Raw genomic sequence first — 25000 nt, 5'->3', positions numbered from 1 at the left:
AATGTAGGTTACACTACATCAATATTCGACATTCACATTGCAAAATCACTGCAAATACAATACATGGTTAGCTTTAAGAGAAGCCTGCCAAAACTGTGACACAAATAAGTTAACAAAACTTCATGTCTCCATCAGTTCCTCTTCTCAGCTGAGGGTTAGTTTACATGTATGAGACCAACTGATTCAGCGGTAAGCAGGGGGATTAAGGCATTATTAGAGGCATACTTCTCTCATTTGGACGGGGCTTAGACACCCAGAGACTGACAGCCAACTTAATGAATGAAGCTGTACTGGCCTCTGGTTGCCCTCTCTCCATAAACGGCTGCGCCGGTCTTGCGTTACCTCATCCCGACCCGCTGATTGCCGGGTGATTTACGTCGCCCGGCAATGCGGAGAAATGTGTGAGTAACAAAAGCCTCCATCTAAGAGGAGAAGGCCATTAGGAAAACAAATATTTCCTGGCGTGTTTCTCTTCAAACCCTAAATGATGTTTACATTGAAATGACCATGGATGTTAATGGGTTAAATCCGATATCTCTTCCACGAATGACCGTGAGTTGTCTCGAGTTAATGTACTATGGATAAATGCTCTACGTCACCAAGCGTATCTGTTTAGCATTAAGTGAACGACAAACAAAACCCAACAGTGAGGAGTGCAGGGTTATTATTGGCACTTGGGAATTTAGTTCTCTCTCCTTGTTGGTGAAAAGAAAATACATTTTAAGAGCTGTAAATGCAATGCCAAAATCTCACCATGGGTTTAAATAACTAATTTCAATTTAAGTGTAATATTACAAATATCTGAACTAATGTGCCAGTTTAAATCACAATGACTTAATCTATTCAACCCAATGGCAGGGTCGAGGACAAGATCAAGATGTAAATATTTAGGAGGTCCATATTGTGGCAGTTTGAGTCATGGTTTGGGGAGAGGGGAGCTGATGGGATGTCTGATTAGAAAACCTCACGGGACACCAATGGGGCCGAACCACGTTCCTCAGTTCAAGTGTCAAAGGTCACAGGTCAAGACCAAACATTTCCCCTCACATGGGACCAACCATAGAAGGAATTCCTTCTTTTTGGGCAGTTTTTTTTCTACCTTTCCACATTTCTTCCCCAACCCCTCAAAGAGAACCTTGTTTATATATTCTATTTTGGACTACTTGTGTAAACATACAGCAAATCCACCCGAGAAATATGAGAATGTAATTGTCCATCAGGCAAGCCTTGCGTTTTGTATCATGGTCTGTGTCAGACACAAAAATAGCATTCTGCTCTGGTGACACATTCATCCAGTGTGTAAAGAGGAACAAGACATCTGACTGAGATGATTAAAAAAAACACTTTTGGAAGTGTGTAAAAATATTCAGAGAAGGATACAAACCAGAAATATAACCAACGATAAAAGGAATACAGAATAAAAGCTAAATAAAAGGGGCAAAGGGAAAAAAAGCTATCAAACCATTTTCACTGTCAGTGTATACTGGTTGGGGAAACAATTGTAGATCACCTTAAGTGTGAAGTTTGTTGTCTGAGATGTGTGTGCGTGTGTGCGTGCACACGCATGTTCATGTGTGCGTGCACACACATGTTCATGTGTGCGTGTGTGTGTGTGTGTGTGTGTGAGTGAAATCTGTCAATGGAATGTCTTGATTCTGTCTCTCTCTGTTCACATTGAGAGTATGCTCTTTGGACACAGCCCCCCCCCCCCCAGCTATTTTGGGGTCCCATTTGTTCAGACCGTACGCACACACACACACACACACACACACACACACACACACACACACACACACACACACACACAGAGAGTAACCACCGCACGGCTGCTGCACAGTCAAAACTGCACACTCAGGCCCTCTTCTCAAGCAACCTGTCCTCCTGGATCACACTGACCACAACAGCACATGTCGGCGTGGAGAATGACCCCGTTAGCCCACAACTGTCACCGACTGGAGTGTCGCTCGAGTCAGCCAGGTCAAGCGTAATCAAAATCACACACACCCCCCTTGGGTGATGGTGTTTAATTTGGCCGGACAGTTTGGATGGAGATCATACCAGGTGAGGTCAGTCCCTGGAAGTTTCTTCTTGTGCAAAACTATTTCACAACGCCATGAGTCAGTCGACGCTGGAGCTTGTCATGTTTTGTAACATCAGACCCGGAGAGCGCCCGGCACAAGTACGGATCCAAGCCCGACTTGGGCCATGACTGATCCAGCACGGCCAGTCGACGCGCTACCAGGGGGGGGAACTAGCTGGAGCTAATGTGAGTTTTCACAACAGTGTTTTCATTTCTCATTTGTTGTTGTTCTTGTTCAATGGACCCCCAAAGACAGGAAGTGCTGTATGGCAAACGGGACCCTGTTTGACCCCCGCGCAGCAAAACAACACTTTGGCTTTGGAGTGCCGCCCCGATGCAATAACGAGAGTGGGAACTAATGTACTCCATACCGTTAAACGGTCACAGATGTCCGAGGGAAAGAGGAAGCGACCACGACCTTTACTACCCATCCTCCTTTAACTTTCCAAATCACTTGACTCACTGCCTTCACTCCCCTGCACTCATTCTGAGTCTCCGTTACAAAAACAGTTTTCCGTAAGCGCAGTTACTTGAACTGCTGATAAATGTGGACTACAGCACAAATACACAATTGTTCTGCTTTCAAGATCAGACAAAGGAAGTAATAGCTAGGATGGAGACAGGAAACATTAGTCATCGTCAGGGAGGCTTCCCACACACACACACACATAGAGGAAAAAATAGACACACACACACACACACACACACAAACATCACATGCACAAGCAACAGAAGAACACATAGAAGTATCCACTCATTTACACAAATGTATGAATGTGCAAATATAAAGGCATGTATATACAGTATGTACTCAACCTCCTGCTCCTGCTTCCAACATCCAATAATCTACTAACCAAGTATAAATGCAAGCACTACACACATACATACAAACACACAGACACAAACACAGTCGACACAGACACCTCACCATGTTTATGAACCCAGACATCCAAGAATCTACTAACCTAATATAACTGTTAGCACTACACACATACAAACACACAGACACAAACACAAACAGGAAATGTTACACTGTTGGTTTTGGACAAGCCACTATTGGCCACTTATTTTTTCCTTTCACTGTTTTTTTTTTTTGAAGCCCCATTCAGAGGGCTCTGGCCGCCGGCCATCCTCATCCAAAACCTGTGACTGCTCTGCTCTGCTCTGCTCTGCTCGCAAACGCTCCAGCTCGTTTCCCATCTCGTCTGGTGCGCTGACCGGTTCCTCGCTGTGGGAAACCCCACGTCTGTGCGAAGTGGATCCGCTGTGACTGGGCACACGTCCCTCTCGCCTGACTGGGGGTGGGGGTTGGGAATCAGTGGGCTGGGGTTGGGGTGGGGGGGGGGGGGGTGTTACAGACTAATGGAAACAAGGCTTGGGGATTTTTCTCTCTCTCTCTCTCTCTCTCGCTCTCGCTCTCTCTCTCTCTCTCTGACCACCCCACCCCCGCACCCTGTCCTAAAGGCCTGTCGAAGGAAGGCATGCACTATAAATTTCCTGAGCGCATATTCCCAAACCAGGTCTCCATTAGTCTAGCGGAGCAACACATGTGGTGTGTATCTGGGCCCAGACGAAGGTTGTGTGGGTGGATGGGTGGGGTGGGGGGTAGGGGGGTCTGGGTGATCTGTTTGAGCCCCCCAGCATAAAGACGCTTGGGCTGAGCTTGTTTTACTTGTGTCAACTTGGTAAGCTAATGAGTGTTTGCATTTAATTATACCGGTAAAGATTCTCCAGGCGATAACAGGACAGACCGTTTGTTCTCTGGTGCTTATGCGGACTGGAAGGATTATGAGTGTGCAAGGAGATGAATGTGTATGACATGGTGAATGTGTGTGTGTGTGTGTGTGTGTGTGTGTGTGTGTGTGTGTGTGTGTGTGTGTGTGTGTGTGTGTGTGTGTGTGTGTGTGTGAGAGTGTGTGTGTGTGTGTGTGTCAGAGAAAGTATATAAGTATATACTGTAAGTATACTTTTTTGATCCCGTGAGGGAAATTTGGTACAGAGAGAGAGAGAGAGAGAGAGAGAGAGAGAGAGAGAGAGAGAAAGAAAGTGTGTGATTGTTTATGTATGTGCCTTGCCTGATGTTAGCGTAAAATGTGGGGGAAAGGGCTTGAGGTTTGTGTGTGTTCACATGTGTATCTGTGTGAAAGTGACTTTGGGTGTGTGAGTATCCGTGTGTGTGTGTGTGTGTGTGTGTGTGTGTGTGTGTGAGTGAGAGAGAGAGAGAGAGAGAGAGAGAGAGAGAGTGAGAGAGAGAGCACAACGCTGACTATTGTTTTAGAGCTGCAGATGAACTGTATGACAAAGCATGTAATGCTGTCAAGACTAAGTCTGCAGGGGCTCAGTAAGCCACAAGAAATCCATGGGAAAACATTTACAGTCCCTGCAACACCTGGCTTCTATTAGGAGAGCGAGCGCTGTATCCCCTCACTCACATCATTTCTCTCTCTCTTTCTTTCACTCACTTTCTCCCTCTCTCTTTCACTCACTTTCTCTCTCTCTCTCTCTCTCTCTCTCTCTGTCTTTCGCTGGTTCACAGCAGCTGATTTTTTCCCTCAAATATACATACAGTAGATTGTCAAAAAGTCTTACTTTCTTGCACACCAGTAAATGCACCTACACATACACATACACATACACTCATCCAAGTGTGTTAGATAAACACATGCATGCTTTACAGTCCTTTCAAGGCATCAGATGCGTAGCCACACCCACAACCGAGCACTGTCCTGTCCTGACAGTGTAATGACGCGGAGGTCAGGTCCAGAGTTCACACCTACTGTTGACCACTGGGGTGACAGTCACGCAGTGGTCTTAATCAAAGAATACCCCCACTACCCTATACAGCACACACACACACACACACACACACACACACACACACACACACACACACACACAGACAGACACACCTACACACCTACACACACACACACACACACACACACACACTAACACACACTAACACACATAGTTAAACATGCTCAGTTGACACATAATTCCTTTGCATATCTAGTGTGATATTTGCAAGGTGATCAAAGTCCATGGTTCATGATATCACTTATACGTTGCAGTGTTTCTATTCATGTGCTTGATGTGTCCAGGGTCAGCAATACACTTTCATGAGCCGGTACATAGACACATCCACATTTACTTCTACTCATTATTGAATAGATGAGAGCAGAGCAGGAAGAAATAGGAGTGGAACATCACGTACGTAAAACAGTCCATCAAAAACAAAAACGTCCAAACATTTTTATTTACGACCTATCTTTCATAAAGCTTAACTGGTCTGCACTGGGCCAGCCATGCTGGCTTACACCTCCCTGAGCCTGAGTGCCAACACTCCTGCTGAAAAAAAAAAAAAAGCTCTGGGCCTAATTAAAACTCCCCTTAGGCATTCACTAACAATGCCCCTACTGAGTGTGAGGGTATTGTCATAAAAACCCCGAGCGCGGAGGAGCTGAAATTCCAAAGCAGGCACAGCGGAGCGGAGAGCCACATGGCACCCCTCGCGAGCAGGAAGTCTGTTCTAAGTCACTCCATTCGATTGCGCTTTGATTGCCGGGGCTAAATTGTTTAATCAGCTCCCAAACCACAAGAAAAGCCACCCTCCCCCCTCGGCAGTCGGCTCCAGTCCACCGCCTCTTTACAACCAGAAGAAAACAGACCAGGTGTGGAATGAACCCCCCCCCCGCCCCACCCCGCGCCCCTCCGCCAACCCCTCCGACCCCCCCCACCCCCAGAGATAGAGCATGCGCTTCTGGGCCGGAACAGGCCTGAATCAGGACCGGAGTTGGCGGCCGGCTGTCCTGAAATGCCATGGGTACTGGAGCAGCTGGTCTGCTTCCTGCTTAAAGCTTTTAGCGAGGAGCAGAGGCCGGCGGCGCCCGCTGTCATGATGCCAGGGGGTGCCAAGGTGTTCAGCGGCAACAAAAGGACGTTTTGCCTACTGGCACCAGGAATCTGGCACCGGGCCATCTCAGTAGGAGCCTTTTAGGAGTTTGTTTTTTTTCACCCCCTTGCACAAACATCTGGGTACAGTGTGGCATTAGGCTGAGAGTAAGGGGGGGTGGGGGTGGGGGGGGGTGTGTGCAGGAATGAGAGGGGAGCGTTGGTTAGCCGTCGGAGAGCAGCTCCCATTGGTGGATAAGTTCTGGCAGCTTATGCAGAGCGAGCATTGGCGACCACATCCATACGTAAACACACTTAAAGACACGTGTACACGTGTGTGCTTGCCACACGGGACATTCCCCCCGACTAGAAAGCCGTGTCTGTTGGATTTCCACACTCCTGTCTCCTGGCGCGAAAGTATATTGTGCACATCTGAGGCTGCCAAACACATATGCAAGACACAAAGGCGCCGGCGGCGTTAGTGGATAGAGCCGGTTAACCTGCCCACTGTCCCTCGGCTACACCTACTTACCGAGGCCTGCAGAGGATTCATAAAGAGACTGGACAGCAATTCTGATTGAGATGGATGCTCTGATTGTGTCTGAGAGCCCATTCTCTAAAAAAAGGATTCAAGAAACTAAGGGGGGGATTGACAACAGGGTTATAACCAGACTAGCTTTCAAAACGTGCCCCCATCCACCCCCAATTCAACCGCAACCGAGCTGTTTCTCATTGGGAGAAGAAAGGAGGAAAAATAACAAATTTGAGTTGGCAGGCGCAACAGACAACTGGTGGCGCGTTGTGCAACCGCATGCTGCATGTTGCAAAAGGGGGCTGCCCGCACGATGGATCCCAACACGGGGTTGAAGAACGGGCCATCCATAAACCCGACCGGAGGGGAAAAAAAAAACTTTTGGAGCCGCGTCAGATGGTCCTGTGCTTTTGTGGGACTAAAGAGAGGGCGCGTGAAGTCACGCTGAGAGGATGAGAGCGCTGGGCTGTCTTCAGAAGCAGCGCTTGTGTATGAAGCCCTCCCGTCAGTGGGCTATTCACATAGCTCCTCGCGGCTTTCCTTGTCCCTCTCAGTAGCCACTCAGCAAACCAGAGAAAATGGAATCAGGACTCAGTGGTTCTGCTGAAGGCATTTTTTTGGCAGTTGGAGAAACTGCCCCGCACATTTGTGCTAAATGTGATTGAAAGTGTTGAGAGGATTTCTCTGTCATCATGAGATAATGACAAAACGACTGTGTTACTGTTAAACAATCAAAGGCTGCTGGCACACAAAGCCGGAAGGGGAGTTGTTTTAGTTGAGGCGTTTAGTGAGTACAGATGATTTCTTATGTAATGATAATTAGTTAAATCACCACAAATACCATTATGGAATCAAGATGAAACTGTTCTCTGATGGAAGCATCGTGCACACGCCTAAACACTCGCATTCAGGATCTACTTCTTTAATTCAGAGAATTTGCGGGGTGGTATTTTGTCGATCTATCTTTCTTTTTTTCTTTCTTCCCCTCTCTACCTTCTCTCCATAGCAACAGTAGCCTGGCCCCAAAAGCGGTCAGAAAAACTCACAAGTAATTTTTCCGTCTTTCCACATGTGGAATCTTTCATGCTCTCGTCATGCCAGTGCAGCGGCCCCCCCTGCCCCCCCACTGCCCCCTCTGCACACGGGCCACTCCACCGCACCGCGTCCAAATTTAAACACATGAGCTCACCGATTTTCGGGGCTCCGCGCCGGGCAAAAGGGAGGGACGAAAATAATCGCATTATTATTATTGTTGTCACATGGCAAGTTTCCTCAACAGCAAACTCGGGGGGGGCAGCTCCAGCGCCACGCTCGTCCAGATCCATCTGGTTTTATTGACTGGGATTGACTGCAGGGTTAGTCACCACCACACGGACCACCGTGGAGCCAAGGCCTGCACAGTAAATGCAACACCAACAGAACCAGCTATGGAAGGTTTTACTGAACATTTTTATGGGCCGCCTTTCCCTCCTACCCCGCTTCTGCTGCGCATTACATATTTCATACACACACACACAGGCATGTTTTTTTTCACACAATTAACAGTCCAATACTTTTATACGCTTTGCTTGAGGTCTGAAGTCTAAAACACAATACTGATCACATTTCGGCGTTAAAAAACATTACAGCATACTGTAGCTGTCTGTGGGTCTAGTGAGGTCTTCACAAATAACACAAAACGTTGCCGCTGCATTGGGGTCAAAACTGTTGCTGTGAATCTAAAACCAACATGAATCCACTTCTCCCACTAGCTCTGTACAGTAGATATATATCAAAACGTGGGGGTGAGTTAGCACAGTATGAACAGACACCTTTTGTAACATTTCAAACTATGCTTCAGGTTCGAGACTTTGTATCCGTGGGACCAGACACTATCAAATCTGGGGGCCCCTCCAGTGGTCCCCCGCCTATGAGTGACCACAGCTGTCCACGAGGACCTCTCATTGGCCCCTGGGAAGTGCACGGTGGGGGGACTTGGGGGTTACCCTGGTGGGGCAAGAAGGAGCCCAGCTTTACAGAGACAGGGGGTTTTGTGGCAGTTTGAGGGGGCTGATTAGGGAACAGCTGCTGAGCGCTGGGAGAGAGCGCGGCAGCAGAGCTCCATGAGGGCCAAAGCATGCTGGAATACATTAGCAGTTATATAACAGTCTCGGGTACGTCATGGTTAGCATCGGCCTGGGTGATTTAGAGCGTGGAGCTATAGGTTCAGCGCGGCCAACTCTCCCACGAGGAGATGGATGGTGCTACGGACACTGGTACTTGTTATAGGAGTCTGGGGGAAAAGTCACCGGCAGCGGTCCAACAGCGGCCCTGTTAGTCCAGATTAATGCCGAGCATTACTGCTCCCCGGAGGAGCGTTGCTTCCATACACAGTCCATTAGCGAAATTACGCTCAATGGCGCGCAACTCAATCCTGCATTACAAATGGAGGAGGGGGTAAAGATGGCTCATTTTTTTTAATTTGGTATACCATAAAACAAATGCCGAAGCCCCTAAAACAAACACACGTTTCAAGCACAAGGGGTTAGAAGAATAACAGAGTAGGGAAAAGAATGTGTTGCTGTACAGAGATGAATGAAAACAGGAGAAGAGAGGGAAGGTCTTAAAAATATCCCACCGTAAAGACTCTAAAAGAGAGGGGAAAATGTGTCACCATAAATATCTGCAGGCAAGGCCATTAAATCTTAACTAGCCGTGACCCGATCAAGTTTTTGAAAAGGCTTCTTTGTTCCAATTAAAATTCAGCGTGTTATAATTAGCATGCGTCCAATTTTCCTACCACATGTTGCTCGCAGCAACAACAAATTCACTCTTGATCCTGATCAGGCATGCTGGATGTTCTCCAGAGACACATATCCTCCACGCCAGCATAGAGAGCCAGCATAAGGAGCCCTAATCTGGGACATGCGGCTCCAGCTCAATCTAAGGCCCTGTAGACGTGTGCGGAACTGAGAACAGGTTTCTTTATGCCGTCAAACACCTTTGTGTTGATCTAAAAGAGAGATCGTAAGCCGGGCCTTTTTTTGTTCAACATCAGCTCCTGACCTCACGAATACCCTTTTTGAATTACCGGGCAAAAAAAAAAGTCCACAGAATCCTGTTGAAAGTATCTGCAAAGTGCATTTTACGAGGGCTCCGTGACAGACTCAAAGCATATGAGAAAGCAGAAGAATTCATCAATTATTTGGCGAAGCTTTGAATCTGATCCAGGAATCCAATTTGGAGCCTCGGTGCTGTTTCCACTGAATACTGAGGGAGTGGAGGCCTTCCATCCACTGGGTCGAGCTGACAGTTCTGGGGCACCGCGGAGGCTTTGGCCCCGCAGACACGCTGGCCTCTGTGGGACCAGGGCTCTGTTGATGGACTGAGGGGTGGACTGGGGGCTGGGGGGTAAGGGGGTGAGTGCTTTCCATGACAAAGAGAGGCCTGCTGCTTGTGCAGCTAGTTGGTGCTCGAGTGGACGTTTGAGTGACTGCCACTGCCTGTGTGTATGACAACTGTGTTCTACAGACATGACAAGTCTCTCTCTCTCTCTTTCTTTCTTTCTTTCTTTCTTTCATTCTCTCTTCTTCCCTCTCTCTCTTTGTCTGAGAATCTACTTCTCCCCCACTTACTCTTCATCACTCTTCATCTTTGTTGGTACACACAGCGTAAATGTTTAACAAAAAGAAGCACAAAATCTCACACTGCCATCGCACAAACTCAACTTATACACACAACATTTTTCTTTGAATATAGTGGACAGACACTAACAGCCAATTCGGGTTGACAGAAAGACTAAACACATGCGAAGGAAACAGATTCCCAGACAGTTGTTTGTGCTAACCCCTTAAGCCCCTGGCAATTATGTCAATCAAACACTGAAGAAGTTAGCCCAGGCTCCTGTCTTGATCACAGACGCAGTACGCTATCCTTCATTTAGGATAAGGGGGATTATCAAGGAGGAATACATGTCTGCCATGAGTGAAATTTCCCCCAAATAAAACTAAGTGGGAGGGCAAATATAACTTTCCCTGGTTCCAGTGTTTATGCAGCTCAGCATGGAACTACAGGGGCTTCTAGATCTGGTTTTAAAAGGGAGGGAAAAACAAACAACGAAAAAAAATGCGAGAGGCTCAAAGGGACTCGGTGCTTTTCCTGTACACGACTCAAGTTTCTTTTCTTTTTCTTCTGAGAGATTATTAGTTGACAGGCTAACCACCGTGAATGCTGACCTTGGAGCTAACCTTAGCTGCCTTTACATTGGTGTCCATGGTAACCATGCATACATTGCCATTGTTATTGTACTGCCATTATTAGGGAAGGGAACCAGCTGAGGGAGCCCTGGCTATCCATCCATCCATCCATCTCATCCATCTATCCTACGTCTAGACATCCACACGGGCTACTTGCATTCTGGAATGGACGACTGAGGGTTAAATATCAGGAGGGGGGGGGGGGGGTTGGGGGTTGTAAACCAAACCTCTGCGCTCATTATCCCACAGAATCCAAAAACTGAACCCGGCTCCCTTCGCCCCCTCTCCCAGCCTCTCGGTAGGGGTCTGGCGCTGAGGGGCAGTGGGCCTTGTGTGCCTTTCGAAGGGGTAAGGGCACACACATCTGATCCACACACACACATCTGATCCACACACACATCTGATCCGCCGCCACGGCCAGCGGAGGTGGGAGACTGACAGGTGAGGACACGTGCGACCCCTCAGGCCTGACCCTCGAGCGCCACTCAGACATCCCGCCAGCAAAGCGTAAATAAACACCCGCTGGATGTGTAACGCTGATACATTTGCTCTACCAGTGAGGTTCATTGAAGGATTAGCCACTTTTACCGATAAAGTCGAGAAATGTTATTTTTTCCACAGAACCCTTTGACTTTTTTTTAGCTTGACATTTTACAGTGAGGGCTATTTTCACTTCTGCTCAGCAGAGTGAGCAATTATCTCATGACAGCTTCGAAGGTAGATTTATTTGCTAAATTACCAAAAGTGGCCTGTCTGCCATTTATATGTCATTGGTTCATGACATTTACTGCAGACAAATGAATCTAAATTCAGACTCAACTGCCATCCTTTTCATCAGCACCTTTCATCAAAGCCTCTCAAACCTTTGGTCCACTGCAATACTTTGCTGCATCTGCCTTGCTGTTCAGCCCCATCTCTGTCTGTGTCAGTGGCGGGATTAGCCTGTGAAGAGCCAGGGCACCAATAGCAGCCCCAGCCCTCGGCCCCCAGCCACCAGGGAGCGGAGCAGGGCAGACTGCTTTCCTCTGCTGGGGAATGTCATAATAGGGCTGCCAGAGACTGAGGCCTGCCGGCCGGCCGGACGAGGGGGTCTGCAAAACATCTGCGGCTGTTAGCCGGTGACATCATCGGGTCCCTCCGGCGCAGCTGTGAGGTCTGCGAGGGGGGTTGACTGTATACCTCGCGGACGCTGCTCTGCGGAGTGTCGTCTTTAGGGGTTATAGCGTCCCCCGGTCACCTCCCATCACCGTCTTTATTAGTGCTGTCAGCAGCCGGGAGACCATTATGCCCGTTTTCCGTTTTAGCGGCGCTACAGGTTATTGTTGAGTCGTTGTGAAGGGTCATACCTGCTATAGAGATCAACCATGAAAACGGATCTCTTTTAAGTCCGACAGCCATTTCCCTCAAACCTGAGCTAGTACAGTGAGGCTGAGCTGTAGTGTGTGTGTGTGTGTGTCTGTGTGTGTGTCTGTGTGTGTGTGTGTGTGTGTGTGTGTGTGTGTGTGTGTGTGTGTGTGTGTGTGTGTGTGTGTGTGTGCTGATCCATTCTTGGCCTTGAAGAGCGCTAGTTATATTCCTCAGGAGGCCATTTCTCCTTCACCACCTGGTGTCCCGAAATCAATTTTAACCGTTGAAGCGCTGCTGCTGCTGCTGCAGCCGCCGCCGGACCACACAGACTAAAACTTAACGACCGATGGCCTGAACGCATGACCGCGAGGAATGTCTCTCCACGCCGCCACGTACATTTGTGCCGCGCGACCGTGCCCTCCACGGGTCATGTGAGAGTGGAACCCAAGCCCCAAAATGGCACCCCATCCCCCCAATCCCCGGCACCCCCACCCCCCCACCCCCAAGTGCCTTGCCAACAACACTGCAGCTGCCCCAAGGGGCCATATCAGTCGGGGCCAAATATTTCACCTCAGACAAAATAGCAACAATGATCTGGCATGCACCCTAATTTTAAACCGAGGCCCGCCAAGTAGCCTGGTAAAAATAGGGGAGTAGGGGGGAAAAAAATGAGAGTGTGTGTGTGTGCGCCTCCGCATTCTCTAGACACAGGCCGAGGGTGAGCACACACACCTGTCTCCATCAGTCACCCATAAGACAGACACACGTATACACACATACACACACACACACACAGACGGACTCTGTCACACTCACATAGCCAGACAGAGGAGAAAGAGAGAGGGAGAAGGAAAGATAGAAAGAGAGGGAGAGAGAGAGAGATGTATAGCACACAGACACTAAACGACAAAAAGAGGCTACAGACACATAATGGAGGACAAGAGGACTGATACACACTCATACGTACAGTACACACTGCTCCACACCAGCAGAGGTGCCACGTGGGTGTCGTAGGACAGAAGAAACGGCTCTGACAGTAACTCAAAATGGAACCGTCCACTAACCAATATTCCGATGCACAATACTTTCCTAGTCAGTGCAGAATGAGATTAAAATAGCTCTCTTCACTGGGATAGAGAGAGAGAGAGAGCGCCATCTGAATTGCGGCCAGTCTGACACTTTGCCCAGAGTTCTTGGAACGGAATAATGAAAAAAGATCTCTACCGAATCCAGAATAAAGACCCTCAGACAATAACCCCTGATTTGACCGTTTGCGCTCAACTAATTATGGAATACAATTCAAAAGCCGCCCTGAAAGAGAAAAAGCTTTCACTCGTTTTTTCCCCCCCTGACAACTTCTCACAATGAGGCCTTCATGGCCACGCTTGATGGTTTAATTTTGTTAAAGCGAGTGGATTCCTTCCTCCCATTCACTGGTCGTGTCCGAGGCCTAAGACTGACACTTCTGCACAGAGCTGCTCTTTGTTGGAGACGATCTCCTCTGGGCAACGTTCCACTGCAATCCCTCACAGTGAGAAACCGACGGGTCCACCAGGTGCACGGCAGGTAAGACTTCAACTTGAACCCGAATCTAACCCCCTCCCCATCCCCCCCCCCCCCCCCTCCCTCCCCTTGATCAGATGTGTGATAAGATAAGCAATGTGTCACAGTCAAGCCCGAGGGGAGGCTGCAGTGTTGTTGCAGCTGAAACGTTTAATGTTAAACACAGCGGAATGTGACGCCCTATGCGTTAAGGCTTATCCTATGTGCCCACATCTCCAGAGCGTTCTCAAACACGCTGACACAATGCCACATTTTTAGAACATTCCGGATCACTCTAGCATTGCATCAAACACAAAGCCTAAACGGATCATATAGCCCAGACGTACCTGTGCCTTTGTTCCTCCTTTTGGTGGACATCTGCAAAAAAAAGAAACAGAAATATTGTCACAAATAACAATAGGATAATTTATGAACACTCAATTAAAAAAATACAAAGACAAAGTTGACCAAAACTAGTGGGATAATAGAAAATAACGGCTGGGAGTTTTCCAAAGCATAACACAAAATGTGTTGCCTGCTTTTTTTCAAAGAGATCCATTTCAGTGAAGTTGCACACTTTCTTTAAGATATTAGAGAGCACCACACCTATGTGAAATAAATGGAAGCACTAGCTTACTTTCTGTCAGAAAGACTCTAATGCTACTCATCACTCATTCTTTCATTTCTCTAGACCAATCGCCAGTCATCATCAGTCTTTATAATGATTCAGCTCATGCACTTGTCCTGCTGCTTTCAAGTGCCGATATTCAACGTTACCCTCCACCTTCCCCAACCACCACCACCACTTTGGCCCTTGTCCAGCTGCCCAGGGGGTAGGCACGACGCCTTCTGTCCCGTCCTGGCAGGACCAGCAAGGATCTGCACCCTCAAAGACCTGGACCAAGGACGGGGCCCATGCCAAAGACTCTGTCTCATTGTTGCTTATGTCTTTCGTAAATCCTCCCATGGATTAAAACATTTGTTAACCTTGCTTGTGTCTTCCTTGAGTCTGGTTGAACTGAAATCACATTCCACAGTGATGACACAATGTAACTCAGAGCAGCTGATGTGGCTGCCAATAAATCTATAGGCTGCCTCGTTCTATAAATCCCACATGAGTTCTCCATACCACCCCCCCCCCCCCCCCCCAACACACACACACACACACACACACACACAGACACACACACACACACACCACCCCCCAACACACACACACACACACACACCAACCTTTGTTGGCACCCAAACTCTTATCCCCATAAACCTAGCAGACAGACACAGACAGACAAGTGAGCTGAGCCCTCAAGGAGAACAGGTCCCTGTCTCCAGCCATTATGGATGGAACCATCACCTAGCTGCTGAGTTTATGCCAGGGGTCCTCCATAAAGCTTGACCTAGGATGAGTGTGATTTAAGGTGGCCAGGCCTCTGCCCGATGAGAAAGTGCTACTTGTTTAGAAAGAGGGGTCATGTTGAACATTCCATGACTAATCCTCCAGAGACTTGCTCTTTCCCTCTCTCTCTCTTTCTCCCTCTCCCTCTCTCTCTGTAGACCACCCTCAGCCTCTATATCTCCTTTGCTGTCTCGCCGCCTTCCTCCCACTCCCTATCTAACTCTCATTCAGTCCATCTTGGCTTTTGACCCTGTTTCACTGGGACTATGTGTTCAGCAAATCCAAAGATTTGGCAGAGGCTCAAAGTCAGAACCGGTTGGTTTGTCTGCTTCACAGACAATTTTGTCTGTGTTACATACTCACACTTCATCTACGTATGACAGAAAGGCAATAAATGATCATTATCAGGAAAATGTATATGCATGCTGTCTGGGAACTCACTTTCGTTTATGTTACAAGGTCTTTTTTGCTCCCTCTTTGTCATGTATTCAGAGATGCGCGCGCGCGCGCACACACACACACACACACACACACACACACACACACACACACACACACACACACACACACACACACACACACATACACACACACACACACAACGCACTTCACCACACATTTTTCCATAATGATTTACTGTCTTTGTTTGTACACCATCCTTCTCTGTAGGGTAAACAGAGCTTTTATACAGTGAAACTCTGACATACATCAGGGAGGGTGCGTCATATACAATACATCCTGTTTGGATGGCGACAGATGTACTACTTGGTGTCTTGGCACTAATGTTATCTTTAGTCTAACCGCTGTACGGAAACCTAATTTCAGATAATAGGGTTGGACAGAAATGATGTATGCGTCTACATCTTTGGTACAAAAAAGGAGGACAACGTTTATCTGAAACTTTACTTCAAGCCCTGAGATAGAAAAAAAAACATGTAAACAACATACTGTGACTAAAGTTGCAAATAATACAAAGACAAACTAGAAAAGCACTCTGAGAGCGCAGACCTCCGCCAAGCGCCTTAGTTCCCCCCACATTTGGGATTTGCACCAAAAATAATTAACACTTTCATGCAATCACCTTGAAAAAACCTTTGACACACAGGAAACACTTCAACCGGATGTGTAGTTCAGGGAGAGTCAGATTGTATGCTTATGCTGCATTCCAGACCTCATCCAAACGAGTGGGAGGTGGGACCTACCCTACCTGAAAGGTTCTACCTCCCATTTCAAAGCGTTCCAAGCATTTTGGAGTGGGAGGTTTAGAAAACATGGGTGACCGCCGTAACGTTAGCATACCGTTGTAACGTTAGCATATTAGGCTAGGCTAACTGTATAACGTTATAACGTTACTTTCACAATACGTTGTATTCTTTGTTGACACAATTTTAAGTCATAATATGAAGAACAAGTTAATTACCGTGTCTAAAACAACCCTACTCTAAAGTTTATAGCGTATTCCTTGAAGTTACCCCTCACGGAGCATGTCTCCATGGGCGCCGCCATAATCCTCCCACTTCATTTTGTTGAGGTCGGGGCAGGTTGAGCTCATACGAGTTCGCGAGTAGGAACTCCCACTTCGACAGGCGTTCCAGTGCATCTTTCGTAGTTGGAGGTAGGATAAATCCCACATCCCACTAGTTTAAATGCTGTCTGGAATGCACCATTAGAACCTGAGACCATTGAATTCACAGGTGTTCTGATTAGCCCGGGAACTACTCTGGGATCTTAGCGAGCGCAGCTGGCCTAGGCCATTGTGACATCACAGCCTCCATAAAATAACAGCCTTATAGCGCAATGTTGATTATTAATCCTTTAATCAAAAATAATCCTGCATCCAGATCACTCCCAAAACGTGATGGTGTCTTCCTTGGGTCATTTCAGACCTTTCCTGAAAATTTCATGGAAATCCATCCATAAGTTTTTGAGTTATCTTGCTAATAAACAGACAGACAAACAAACACCGGTCCCCGATGAAAACATAAACTCCTTGACGGAGGTAAATATCTGAATGGTTGGCCACAAATGGCTCCTCAATAGGTACACTGACACCCAGAACCTGAGAGTGTGTTGCCACAGCAGCAGGATAAGACATGACTAATGTTAAGCACAATGCGCCCGTCCTGTGTATTGACAGGGAGATTCTGTGAGGAGGGTTAGAGTTTCATTACATATCTGCACTCTCTGGTCACCGTCTTCAAAAACACAGATTAAATATAGCTGCAAGCAGCAATGTGGGGGCCAAGCAGGCAGGACAAAAAGGCCAGAGTTGCCACGGTAACTCGATGCTGTTCAGTCAGGTATATAGTTTTAAGCAGTCACAAGAATCTTCATGTCAAACAACCCAAGATTGGCCGAGATGCAAGCCCACTTCCTGTTTGGCGGCTTCGCCGCTATTTTCGATTGGCTGTTGCGGGAGAACGGTTTAAGACATCACTACGAAAAGCAAGGCCTATATTACACTCGGGCTGAAGATCATCTGTGTGAAGTTTCGTGCAGATCAGATAAACTTTGTGACCTGTGGAAATGTTTAGGGGGTTTTGATTAAATCCAATATGGCGGCCGAATCAAATAGGTTGATGTCACAAATTGAGCTGGGTCAGCCTAAGGACCTCCCACAGTATAACCAGACACCAGTAGCAAGTTTAAATTCCAAACAAATCAACAGCTACAGGCCAAAATGTCTTTTTACTAATTGCAGCGCCCCCTAGAGGTCAAAGGTCACCAAATTTCTTGAGCCTCCTCCTGATGGTCCTGAGTCCATGCACAAAGTTTGGTTTTGATGCGTGCAAGGGTTGCTGAAATATGAGCCCACTTCCTGTTTTGCGGCTTCGCCACGGATTTCGATTGGCTGTTACGGGCTAACGGTAAAAGTTCTGAAGACGAAAACCACGGCCTGTATTTGTCTTGGTCTGAAGATAGTATGTGTCAAATTTGGTGAAAATCAGACGAAAATTGTGACCTCCAATACATTTTAAGTGTTTTTGATAAAATCCAAAATGGCGGAAAATCCATCAAGGCGGAAAATGACGTCACAGGGTGCGTTGAACTCGGGCAGGTCCAAGGATTCCATAGATACCTGATTTGTGAATATTGGCCAGAGGGGTCAAAAGTTACGTGCGTGAACGCAAGTCCAACTTTGACCTGTTGGTGGCGCTAGAGGGCTTGAGCTGCCGACATGAAACTTGGTCACATGAATTATCAGATTGTCCCTTATCAGTGTGCAAAATTTCATAACTTTTCACCAGTCGGTTCTATGGGCTGCCATTGACTTCAATGGCAGAATAATAATAATAATAATAATAATAATAATAAGAACAAATAGAAAAACAATGGGTGCCTTCGCAGCTTCGCTGCTTGGCCCCCAATAATAGGGCCATTTCCTGCCTTGCCTGAGTACCAAAGAGAAGGAAAAGCCTGCCTGAATTCAGCGCAAATAGGCCTGCCTCATCCCTTACGTCATGCTCCCCAGAGCATGTTGACCTCCATTTCAACTGATAAGACACTATTAAGAAAGCACAAAAAACACCCAGGGAGCAGCACGCGGCGCGTACCATTCACAACAATCTAAATCACTTGACTCGGATGATTTCACTTCCTGTGCGAGAGACCACGGAGATAAAGCACACGGAGTGGGTCCTTTTTTTTGTAAAGAAAAACAAAACAGTTTGGGGTTTGTGGAGAGAAAAAAAAAATACCACACACATGCACACACACATACTGTACACAAACACACCACCCATGGAAAAAGCCAATCTATACAGGTCCAAGTGGATACACTACAAGTAGAAACCAAAGTTTTTTTGGGAGGCTGAGCTCGCAATCACTGAGGGCTGTTGTTTGTGCGGAGTGTCATGTCTGTGTTAGTCAGCAGGCTTTTTGCCGTGAGTAACACTCATCTGGGGTTGTGCACCACAATGGTCCCTGAGTCTGGTCATGATGGAACACTTGGGTTGGTTGGTGGGGGGGGGGGGGCATGCGGGTCTGTTGGAGGCATCCTGCCCTCGTCAGCCTCTGACAGCCTGCTTCAAACAAGACGTGCTGGGTGCGAGTCACGGATGGATGGTGGTGAGGAGTGACACGACCACACAAGTCTGTCAAGGTGTCTGGATGTGTGTGTGCACGTGTGTGTGTGTGTGTGTGTGTGTGTGTGTGTGTGTGTGTGTTGGGGAGGGGGGGGGGGGGGGGGGGCTGGGTTGGGGATGGACAATGATAACGAGCGCACCGCAGGGCTGGCTTCAACACCTGGCAACACCGACTCCAACTCGGACAGAGAATACAAGAGGCTGATTCAGGAGTGGGGAACATGTCCACTGATGACACACAGACATCCTCTCAAGCAAAAAACCGAAGCTCTCTTTGTCTTTGTCTCCACTCTTCCTCTAGTGCTCAAGTTACTCTGACAGTGTTTCATCTGTGAGCTATTATCCCAATAGACATTCCAACAGCGCTTCTTGCTTTGACTGGGTGCAGCCAGCATGCAACGCTGAAATGACACTAACACAAAAACACATGTCACTGCGCTCCTCGAAGATTCACAAGCCCCCCCCCCCCCCACACACCTACAGTGTATCTAGCACCGACACGGATCATCTCCTAAGGACACGATCAGGTGTATATCACAGTTACAATACACACGGGTCACATACAATTTGACAAGGTTATGTAACCTGGGCCCACACACACACCCAGCAACCCCCTGCACAGCCCCTCCGCCCAGACATCCGTTAACCTTTGTGCTGGATGTCTTGAGTGCTTCTCTGCTGTTCCTCCAACTCTGTGCATGTTCTGGCCTCTCCTACAATGCTGTGTGTGAGTTATACACACACACACACACACACACACAAAGACCCGGAGTTCCCCCGTGATTCACTTCTTCTGTTATATTTGGCCCGAGCCACTTCAGCCGAGTCATACCCCATGGCAGTCAACCCAAAAGGAGCTTGAGCACAGACTTCTTGTCCTCGCTATTACATAAGCTGAGGAGGCCTAGCAGGCCATATGGCAGGATGGATGGGCTCCTACACACAGACATTAATCCCCAAACACACATACGAGACATACAGACAGACACACACACACACACACACACACACACACACACACACACACACACACACATATAAGGCTGAGGGGGAGTCCCAAGGGGCTACTCTGGCATGATAACTCCTCAAGGTCACAGCTCTGAACCACACACCCAGCCCATCACCGAGATGACTGCTAGACTAAAGCTATTTCGCCATTTCTGTAATGTTTGTCCTGGTGGATAAAAATAAAACCGTGCAGAGGAAAAGGAAAAAGAAAGAAAGAAAGAAAGAAAGACAGAAAGAAAGAAAGAAAGAAAGAAAGAAAGAAAGAAAAACAGTTGAAAATGGGTTGAAACAAGACAGAAACCTAAAAAAAGAAACTTTTAGCAAAATCAAATTAGAAAACAAAACAGAGAGAAAGCCTAATGGAAGGAAAGAAAACACACACACACACACACACACACACACACACACACACACACACACACACACACACACACACACACACACACACACACACACACAATGGAGTAACCCAAGACAGAGAAGTCATTTGAGAATTTTTCAAATTGTTCAGGGAGAAAATAGCTTTTTGGGTTTTGGGCTTTTGATTTGTCAGGAGAGCAGGGTGGGGGGAGAGAGAAAGAGGCCCTCTCGGCCACAACGTGGGTTTCAAAGGGAGCCAAAAGGCTTCGGCCCGGCCCAGATGTGTCCCCAGGGGTCCCAGTCCACGTCCATCTCTCCTCTTCTCTCGCGCTCTCTCTCTTTCCCCCCCACAGCAGGGAAACCACTCCCGCTATATTTAGCACATCTTCAGCTTTTCACTGAAAGACGCCAAAAACCCATCCTGACATGTTGTAAGAGGGAACTTCAAAAATCAGATCAGTTGTGTGTTCTTTCACTTTCTGTCCTTAAGGCCTCTTTAGTCATGTCCGATAAGATAATCACACTTCCTATTCTTCTTTCCCCTGTTGCTCTGGGTGTCTGTTGTGAAAGCACGTGGGGGTGAATCCACAGGAAGAGGCCTTTTGACAACGCAGCCAGCTAACGGATCAGGCTGACGGGTTAGGCCCTCACCAGGTCTGTTTTCAGAGGAGCGTGCTTTATGGGGAATAATGGGCTTGTGTGTCGTCGTCCCCCTCCCCCCCCCCACACACACACATACATACTGTAAGTCTGATTGCAAAATACCGTCGGTCTTAAAAGAAAAATATACAGAAAGAAAGAGAGAGACAGACAGGGAGAAAAAGAGAGAGGATTGCGCTGGAATGCAGGTGAAGGGAGATAAAGAGAGTTCCAGTCATGTTGCAACACAGACAAACTGTGCACATGTGTGGGTATGTGTGCGCGCGCGTGTGTGTGTGTGTGTGTGTGTGTGTGTGTGTGTGTGTGTGTGTGTGTGCGTGTGTGTGTGTGTGCTTGCAGTGAGAATGTCAGTGTGGGTGTGTGCACTCAAATGCTTTTCACAGCTCACAAATACCTCATGGTCACATACCTACACAAAGCAGGTGTGGAGATCAACCCAGTGGTTTTAAATGCTAAAGCATCTCTCCAATGAGAAACGACTGCAGCTACTCCACATCAATTTTGAATATTTTTCAAAACTAGAGACTCTTGACTAATTGAAAACTGCCTTTCCAGTGCCTGGTCGGAGAGATCACTCGGGATTTAAAGGCTGGTTTCAAAAAAGCTAACATTACCAGATGTCCAAAGAGCTGCTGCTTATCTGACATGCTAGCATCATGCCATGTACAAGACACTGGACCGAGACCTGCCAGATTCAGGATTCTTGCTTACGCTAAGAGAGTCACAATTTTCTAATTAAATTTAATTTCACCGACAGAGCACCAAAACATGACACATCTCATGGCGCTTTACAGAGTGTTAAACATTCAGAGAGTGTCCATGATACACATAAGAAGACACCTCAGGCAGATCCACGACTCAAGGGCCTGACCCATCTGTCTAGGGTCAGTTACAGGGCAACCATTGCTCCATGGACCTGTAGAGAAGAGGACTTATCGGCGATATATTCTCCTTGTCCTCCTTGTTACTTTACTTTACGTTAAAGGGACACTTCACCGATTAGCATTAAGCTTTGTATCTTTAGAAAACCAGTCATGTTTTTGAATGGTCATGCATCATTCCCTCAGTTTGCCTTGAGATGGGAGAAATACGGATTTCAATGAAACCCATGAATAGGACTTCCTGCTTTCAATGATGTAAAATTATGTTTTTTACATCATTGAAAGCAGAAAGTCCAACATTGAAATCCGTATTTCTCCCATCTCAAGGCAAACTGAGGGAATGATGCACGACCATTCAAAAACATGTCTCTTTAAATAAGTGTGCATCTCTCAAACCACTGAATTCTGAGAAGACAAAGTGGTAAACAAACGAGCTCTCAGTGTCCAGAGTGAAATAATGGTGAGGACAAATGTCCTTGTCTGCTACGGACAGCTGGCCGTACAATATCTCACACCAGCATGTGTCCACTAAACAAACAGAGTCAACACAGGGAATCAGTCACAAATTAACAGCACTGTCAAGCTTGCCAAATCAATTAGGCCTCAACAAAAGCCTGACTGCTGAGATGCATTTCTGCTGCGTGGTTCCGTGAACTTGTCAAAACGTCCAAATGACAACCTGCCTCTCTCCCAGGCAGCTCGCCAATCTTCCTCTTGGCGTGGCGTCGTCGGGTGACAACTTCATACATCACTCAGCGTGCCACTGTCAGGTGTGCCTGTCCTTGTGCGGGAGTGCGAGGGTGGCACAATGCCAGCGTAGAGATGCATCACTGTCCGTTACGGTGCCAGCCTCATTCAGGGACAGATGAGCATAAACTTTCCTTTTTTTTACCCCATGTGTAAAGCAATGACAGACATCTGCTGTCCTCTAAATTCTATATTTGGGCAATCCGAACAGTGGAGCTGTCTTGCAGTACGGCATAATGAAAAGGTGTGGTTTACTAGCTGACAAACAACAGGCTATTATTCTTCTGTTGTAGTGGCTAACCACACATAATTTGGTGTAGTCAAACATCTGAAGCACAGTCCTGAAGGCATGTCTCTGTCTGAGCAAAACACAACTTGCCTTTTTGCAAACAATTGTATTACCACAGAGTGCAATTACACACAGCGCCCTCCACATATATTGGCACCCGGGGTAAACTCGAGAAAAAAGGGAGAACAAATATATATTGGCAGTTTACCGTAATATCAAAAAGTAAATAGGGAAAATCCAACCTTGAAGGCAAGCAAATTTGCTTAGTGAAAAATAAAATGCATATAATTGAATAAATATTGGCAGTCAAATTTGAGCAGCAATACTTACAATACAATTACGCTACTTACTGAGGCCAACATACTTTCCCAAATTAATTTGAATTGAGCATTCTGACTTCATAGAATAGGCCTACTTCTTGAAAGTTCATGGACCCAGGGTTTCCCGCAGCGCTTTCCTGCTAAGGCGGCCGCCTTAACAACACAGGGCTGCCGCCTTAACTAGCGTCTTCAATAAATAAATGAATAAATAAATAAATAAATATATTATGTATAGTGATATTCGCCGTATTACTCTGTCATGTTTTCTCCATGTCATTCCAAACCGTAGCCGCTAGTCTCCCTTCTCTGTAGAACGCATAAAAAAATAAACTTTTTCAAAATCGAGTTGGCCTATGCGCACAGGCGACGCGCTCATTCAGCATGAGTATTTGATATCAGGTCAGGTGCCACTGCCACGCATATCTCAGAGTGACTGCGAACACAAATAGCCTAAACCTAGCTAGATTTGACGACTCTCACAGGAATGGTTCTCCGTTGAATCTACCAAATGTGTGGGATGAGCGGCATAACACTTTTGAGCGCTTTATCTTTTCTTTTTTTAATCACTCGTCTACTATGAATGCATAGCCCACTGCATCTTGTAATTTGTTGTGACAAATACTTGTGCCATCTAGCCTACAGCTAACAACAACTTGTGACGGCTATTCATTCACGTGTTGTAAATTGTCTGAGGTTTACACAGGCTAGTTTAAACTTTAAACTATAGCCTCTTGTCTCCCATGCCAGTTTCATTCATCCCGACCGGGCGGGACGCATGTTTCCGTTTTGTAGAAATAATTCCTGGATGTTTTTGTTCAGAGCTGAACATGCAACTGTATTTGACAGATCACAGATCTGGTTGCTAGTGACAAAATATTAGTGTTCAATGCGGTACGATCTCGCTAATTATATTTTAAAAAGCATTAAAAACGTTTCGGCTCTCTTAGGCTATATGAGCAACAGGCACGCACAATAAAGGCCTACAGCTTCAATCAAAGAATTGCAGCTTTAGCCTACTAAATCACAATTCATTAACTATACCATACAGTCGCAATGTTACATTTTCATACAGTTTCATCTTTATTTCATGATATATTCTAAAATATCCACCATTGCAATTTGCAAATATTCTTGGTTTTAATAGAATACTATAATATTGACTGGCTTTAAAATATATCCTATGGTGCTATGCTGAGCAGTGCAAAGGTTTTGAAAGATACAAAAGGCCCTGCATTGGGGTTGTAAACTTTTAAGGTATAATATTGTCTAAATTGTGTTAATGATGTTAAGAGTGTACCGTCACACCGGTGTGTTTGGAGTGTTGGAAAATTAACATTCTAAACTAAAGAATGTCTGGGTTCATTGAATTCAACATAGAATTTTAGAATGTTGAATTGTTGCGGAATGGAATCTTGTGTTAGAATGTTCAAAACCCACCCCTTTAAAGGTTAATTGGTTGCTGATTCAATTAAATCTGATACAATGAATGTGAAATCCAGGTATATTGCTGTCATTAGTGTCAAAATTCAACATTTTCAACATTAATGAAATGCTGACAGCCTACTAATTTTTTACTTCAGCTGACCTCCTTGTCTTAAAGTAAATCAGAAAAGAAGTTATTTAGACA

General features: G+C 46.6%; 1 protein-coding gene across 3 annotated transcripts in view; it reads right to left on the bottom strand.

Moving 5' to 3' along the window:
* Positions 1-25000, bottom strand: part of LOC134099050 (stAR-related lipid transfer protein 13-like) — a 102398-nt gene that overhangs the window by 45976 nt on the left and 31422 nt on the right. For all 3 annotated transcript variants that reach the window (XM_062551736.1, XM_062551735.1, XM_062551737.1), the window contains one exon: positions 13975-14005. In XM_062551736.1, coding sequence (XP_062407720.1) covers positions 13975-14005 — 31 coding nt within the window. The remainder of the gene's footprint in view (positions 1-13974; positions 14006-25000) is intronic.

The sequence above is a fragment of the Sardina pilchardus genome, chromosome 13, assembly GCF_963854185.1.
Source record: "Sardina pilchardus chromosome 13, fSarPil1.1, whole genome shotgun sequence".
Lineage (NCBI taxonomy): Eukaryota > Metazoa > Chordata > Actinopteri > Clupeiformes > Clupeidae > Sardina > Sardina pilchardus.
The sequence above is the reverse complement of the archived record's forward strand: the minus strand, read 5'-3'. Positions and strand labels throughout refer to the sequence as shown.